General features: G+C 40.5%; 1 protein-coding gene across 1 annotated transcript; it reads right to left on the bottom strand.

The window, feature by feature from the left end:
- Positions 1-4,053: 4,053 nt before the first annotated feature.
- Positions 4,054-4,938, bottom strand: LOC131172132 (uncharacterized). Its single transcript, XM_058133085.1, has 2 exons — positions 4,561-4,938; positions 4,054-4,164 (listed from the first exon to the last, which is right to left on the bottom strand). The coding sequence occupies exons 1-2, from the start codon at positions 4,936-4,938 to the stop codon at positions 4,054-4,056; spliced, it is 489 nt and encodes a 162-aa protein (XP_057989068.1).
- Between the last annotated feature and the right edge of the window lie 1,216 nt (positions 4,939-6,154).

Raw genomic sequence — 6,154 nt, 5'->3', positions numbered from 1 at the left:
TATTCGGGGATCCAACCCGGCATATCATCATAACCCCAAGAGAATACGTTGATGAATTCCTTTAGCAATTGGATCATGTCTTCTAATTCTTTGTTATTCACAATTTTGAGTTCCTTTTTATTTCCTTTTGTCCCCAAATTTAAGGTACTCATTTCATCTCCACAGGGTACCAGAGTGGGTTCATTCGCTTCCACCTGCTCTTTCACATACTCTTCTTCAGAATCACTTGTGTCAATGGCGATTATGGGACTCTCAAAGTTAACATAAGGAATTTCAGAGTTGATTGGATTATTATGGCTGGGTTGGTCAATGGTCCTGAAGAAATGAAAAATGGAGTATATTAAAGAATAGATTTTAACAATGAACTTTTAAAAGAAAATATTAGACACAAAACTTGGGAAAGTGCACTATTAATTTATTAATTATTTTATTATAAGAAAATGTCCGTTTACAGAATCACACTTATCACCATGGACGGAGTAATCAAGTGTTGGTAACAAAATATACTTTACTCGAAATAAAGCATAGGGATATCCTCGGCTTCCTAATTATCCAGTTCTTGCCCCTCAGTGGTTAGTGAGATCAGGATTTCGGACATGGGATCTAGCTGTAGGACATTGATAGATAGCTCTGAGGGAGATTCTCCATTCTCTTCTTCTTTGTTTTCAAAGATTGGCCTGGTAAAAACATCTGTAATTTTCAGAACGTTTTTCATCATTCTGAGTGATTTGTCAAATCTCTGATCTCTGAGCATGTTCCTCCTCCAGAACCTTCCATCAGTCAAAGCATCTTCCTCATATCCTAACCTAGAGCGACCATTTCTCTGAGTAGCTGACATGGGTTCGACAATTCCTTGCAATGTAGCGCCTAATCCCTTGCCCTCTTCATAGCCATTTCTCAGCATCACCTTTGCAACCATGGCTATAGCTCCCCCATCTCCCAGGGCTGTTCCTTGTAATTCTAATGCTTGGAATGAACTCTCTAAGGATTGTTCAGTTGCTTCTACATAAGGAACTGACTAGGGCTTAGTGACTAGCATAGCTTCTTCTCCTCTCACCATGATGATTTTGCCATCCATGACGTATTTGGTTCTCTGGTGCAGAGTTGAGGGCACCGCATTTGCTGAATGGATCCAGGGTCTTCCTAATAGCATAGTGTATGCTGGTTCAATATCCTTTACCTAGAATGTAACATTAAAAGTACATGCCCCAATTTGAAGTGGCAAGTCAATGTTTCCCAGTACATCTCTCTTTGTGCCATCAAATGCCCTCACAATAATGGCACTTTGGCGCACCCCAGATGGGTCTACTAGGAGTCTTACCAGGATTGCATTAGGCAAAACATTAAGTGCTGAGCCATTTTCAATCAAGACTTTAGCGACCATACATCCTTTACACTTGACTGTCACGTGCAGAGCTTTGGTATGCTTCAAGCCAGCCAGGTCTATTTCGTTTTCTGAGAAAGTGATGAAATTGGATGCCTGGATTTGTCTAACTATCTTCTCAAATTACCCCGGTGTGATGTCGGAGGTTATAAAAGCCTGATCTAGAACCCTCTATAACGCTTGACGATGCACTTCTGAGCTCAATATTAATGACAGCAAGGAGATTTGAGTAGGCATCTTTTTCAACTGTTCGATTGCATCATACTCACTCTGCTTCATGATTTGTAACAATAGTTCATCTTCCTCCTTCTTTTCACTGGAATTTCCTTTCTCTACCACTTTCCCCCCTTTTTCTCCATTCAAGGGTGGCGCTCCCGCCTCTACTTTCCCTTTATTTTTCTTTTCATCAGTGCCATAACACCTCTCACTTCTAGTGATATGTTATACTTCTTGATCTAGTAGGAGTGAGTCATTTGTTAGGACAGGTTTTGGTGTGAATTGGAAGGCAGTATCATTAGAGGGACCCATATAGGTCATTTTAAAGTGAGCATGGGGGTTGAAACATGGTTTAGGGGTTGTGATGGGTTGAGTGTAGGTATGGTTAAGGGTAAGAGTAGAAGTATTGCTAAATGCACTTTGTGTGAAAACTTGGAAATTATAATTCCAAGGTACAGCATGAGTATTGGTAACGGGCAGTTGTGGTGGGGTTTGTATGACTGTTAGAGGTGGTACTGGCAGTGTTGGTGTGGTAAGTGTAGAAAAAACTATTCTTGGGGCAGAACATGAGGTGTTTTCACCAAATCTGATTGTATTTACTTCATCTTCTATTTTTGACTTCTGCTGACACCTCAAGATTTTGAGTGATAGCATTCTTAGAATTTCTTCCTTGAGTTCATTACAGTTTTCTAGCTCATAGTTGACTACCCCATTATGGTAGGGACATCCTAGACCGGGCTGGCCAATTTCGGTGTTGGATCCTTGTGGGCTTATATACCCTTCTCGTACTGCCATGATAAAAATTTCGTTAAAATATGGGATCAACTTATTCATTTCCAAAATCAGGTTCCCCTCTAGAGGTTCCACCATATTTATGCCATTCTCTTTTCTGGCGTCATGGTTGGGCAATGGGTTTGAAGTCACGTTAGGAGCGGAACCATTTCCTTCAATTTTTAACCACCCATTCCTAATTAGGGACTGCACCCTTCCCCGAAGTGCTCCACAGTTATCAGTTGAATGTCCCACAGCCCCACCATGATATTCACATCTAGCATTAGCATCATACCACCTTGGATATGGTGGTTGAATGGGGTCTAGGGGAATGGGCACTATTTGATTAATGCCCAACAAGTACTGGTAGATTTCACTGAGTGGGAGAGGGAGTGGCAGATCAGGATTTCTTGATGGTCTTGGGCCTGATTGAGGAACAAGTGGTCAAAACTGAGCTGGTTAAGCAGGCAATCTAGGATGGTAAGAAGCTTAGGGTGGATGCTCTGGGCGAGGGTGAGGCTAATTTGGAAAAGGGGGAAGAACATTCGCCACCATTGGGCTTTGAGTGGGAGGGTATGGGCGAAAATTATTTTTCAGTGAGTGAGTTTGTTCGGAAATGGCATGTACATCCCCTTCTCTCCTTTTCCTGAAATTGCTTGTCTTCTTCGAAGAAATTTCCCCTGCCACTTCTTGCAATCTTCTTGACCTGAAATTTGCCTCAATTCTTTCCTCAGTCTGGATGATATCGAAAAAGTTATTGGATGTATTCCCGATCAACAAGTTAAAAATACGAGGCCTTCAGGGTCTCAATGAACAAAGAGCATAGTTTATTGTCTGTCACCGGAGGATAAACCTCAGCCGCCTTTTCTCTCAATCTCTAAGCATACTCCTTAAAGCTCTCCCTTTCTTTTTGCACCAGGTTTTGGAGGTCTCTCTATGTGGGGACGACATCACAATTGAAACTTATATTGCTTGAGGAAAGCATCTACCAAATCCTTCCAGGAGCGTAATTTACTCCTATCCAATTGTATGCACCAATGCAAGGCTACTCTTGAGAGGCTTTCATGAAAGAAATGTACTAAGAGTCTGTCGTCTTCTGTAAGAGCGGACATCTTGGCTATGTAAGTGGCCAAGTGGATGTGGGGGTCCGAGTTTCCGCTATATTTATCGAATTTCGGTGGTATAACTACATCTGGTATTAATCTCAGTGAAGACACATCAATTGCGCCATACATATTCAATCCTTCAATAGCTTTCAGTCTTTCCTCTAGAGCAGACAATTTCTCATTCTCTTTCTCTCTATTTTCTCCCCCTGCTGCATAAACTATTCCTCCAGTTGGAAGATTAGTCGTAGGGTAAACTGAAGGGATTGGTACTGAATGATGAAATTCTACATTTGGGATAGCTTGATGGTAGGAGACAGGTAATTCACTGCTTGAGAATGTTGGATTGAAGGTGATTGTTGGGTCAGGGATGGGAGTTTGGAAGGTGAAAGAAGTTGAGGCTTGATCGTGAAGCTTTTGGGCATGAGAATCAATTGTTGTAAGTGGGGGAATTACTGGTAGATTTGGTTCTAGTACCGGTCGAGTGGTTTCTTTGCTTTGGGACATTTCTCTCATCATTTTCATTAGCTCTGAAACTTATTCCCTTAATTCTGAAACTTGTCCCTGTAAGTTCTGTACTTATTCTTGCTCTTCCATTATCTTCTTCATTCGAGATCTTGTTAAGTAAACTCTTCTTGGTATAACTGATTGCTCAATCGGATTTGCTTTGTTAGGAGCAATATTTGTTTCCTATAAAGAAAATGTATTATCAGTTTTATTTCTTAAAATAGTTTTATCGTGACTAACGTCCTGACTAATTAAAGGATACTGCGGCAAGTAATTATCCAAATGGCATTTGCCGAGGGTGAATCGCATCAATCTTTATAATGGCATCATTCGATAGTCCAACCGTGAATGACAGAGCATATGTGTGGCTATAATACTTATTCGTATGGCACATACATCTTTTCATATAGTTCTGATGAGGATAAATCCCACGGGAGTTACACTATTCATTCATAAAATTTAAGGTCCAAAACACGATTCTATTATTCGTAAAGCATACATAGTGTTGTGCTATTGCCTCGGCTCTGGAAGGCTCCTTAAAATACAATGACATCTTTTGAGGTACTTATATAATCTTGCTTCTTGTTTTGCAGGATTGAACATCTTCAAAGCATATTCGGATTCTAGCAGCAGCTCTTGTTTTCCTTGTGCTATCATCTTTTCTAACCAGTCAATATTTCCTCGCAGTTCTTGATAGAGGGTAGCTTGTTTGTCCTTTTCTTTTCTTTCCTTGGCACATTCCTTTGAGATGTCGTTAATTAGTTGTGCCTGATCTTTAAGCTCAAGCTTCTTCCTTTTGTTCTCTTGTTTGTATTCTTCCATCAGTATCTCATGATATTCTAATTTTTCCCATAACTTGCCATTTTGTATCCCTGCCTCTTTTACCATGCTTTGGCTCAAGGCTTTCTCTTTTTTCCACTGGATTTTCTGTCCCTCATATTCTACTTCTCCTACCATTATTCCTTCTCTAAGCCTTTTTACCTCCTTTTTCAAAATTTGCTATTGATCTTCTAACTATTTTATGCGTTCTTTCAATTGCTGGTTCTCGATGGTTGAACTCTAGAGAGGACTAACCAATCCGGTACTAATTTCATCTGAGCGAACTTCTTGATGCGACATGCTACCCTCGAGCCCTATCAGTTTGGTGACTTGATACACCCTGCCCCTCCTGTTTCTCCATAGGAGATACTCTTCTGTTGTACTTGGCCCTTTAGGCAACAATTCCATCAAGATTACCTTTTTCCAGGATTTGTGTAAGGTTTTCAGTTCGTCCTCTCTATCGGGTTCATGATAGAAATGAGTTCGATGGAACCCTTCAATATTGGGAATGAATTGAGTCGAATCGAATTGCCTCATTACCATAGTTGGGATGTAACTCGTGCATACAGTTAGCCCTGCCAAAGGTACAAAATGATAATCTCCTGTACTGATCAAGATGGGTTGGCCCATAGTCCACAACTTCCTCCAACAATAATTATGACTATTAAAGCTTATAATCTGCTCTTGCCATTGTTGTTCATTCTTTTGACTTATTGCTAACTTTGCCATCTTTTCAATGATAGGCTGATCGGAGTACCAGGTTAAACCCTTAGTTTCCAGTGGACAGACATGGTTGAGGATCCAAAGATATAGTAATTGGAAGCGATATTTAATGACTACACTACCTATTACTAGCAATATGTTGGATTGACATTCTGCTTTCTCTCGCCCAAAACAATTCTGTGATGTTATGAGTTATAAGTCCCAGAGGTCCGAGGAACAAGACCAGTCCATAAATTCCCAGACCTAGTGCTGACAAAGCCTTTTCCCATTTCTTACCCTAAACACGATGGTCTAGATGTTTCTTAATGTAAGTCCAAGGCCACCCTATGAGTTTCCTTTAATGGTTTCTTTTATTTTTGCTTCTTCTGCCGAAACTCCTGTTATGTGCGCTAACCATTTCCATGTCTGTCTATGATTAAAACGGAGATAAATGCGATTCTGAGCTACAAAAGGGATCTCCAGTAGCGCCTAATATTCCTCTACCCTAGGTGTCGTATCAATATCATTGAAAGAGAATACTCTATAACTAGGATTTTAAATAGATAACATGGCCTTTAGTGCAGGAGTTTGTGCTCTGACCCGTGTTAAAGAGGCAATCTTCCCATACTTTTCCTCGAACTTTGCTTGGGTA

Source organism: Hevea brasiliensis, chromosome 13 (genome assembly GCF_030052815.1).
Source record: "Hevea brasiliensis isolate MT/VB/25A 57/8 chromosome 13, ASM3005281v1, whole genome shotgun sequence".
Taxonomy (NCBI): domain Eukaryota; kingdom Viridiplantae; phylum Streptophyta; class Magnoliopsida; order Malpighiales; family Euphorbiaceae; genus Hevea; species Hevea brasiliensis.
Note: the sequence above shows the minus strand (reverse complement) of the source record. Positions and strands in the feature narration are given on the sequence as shown.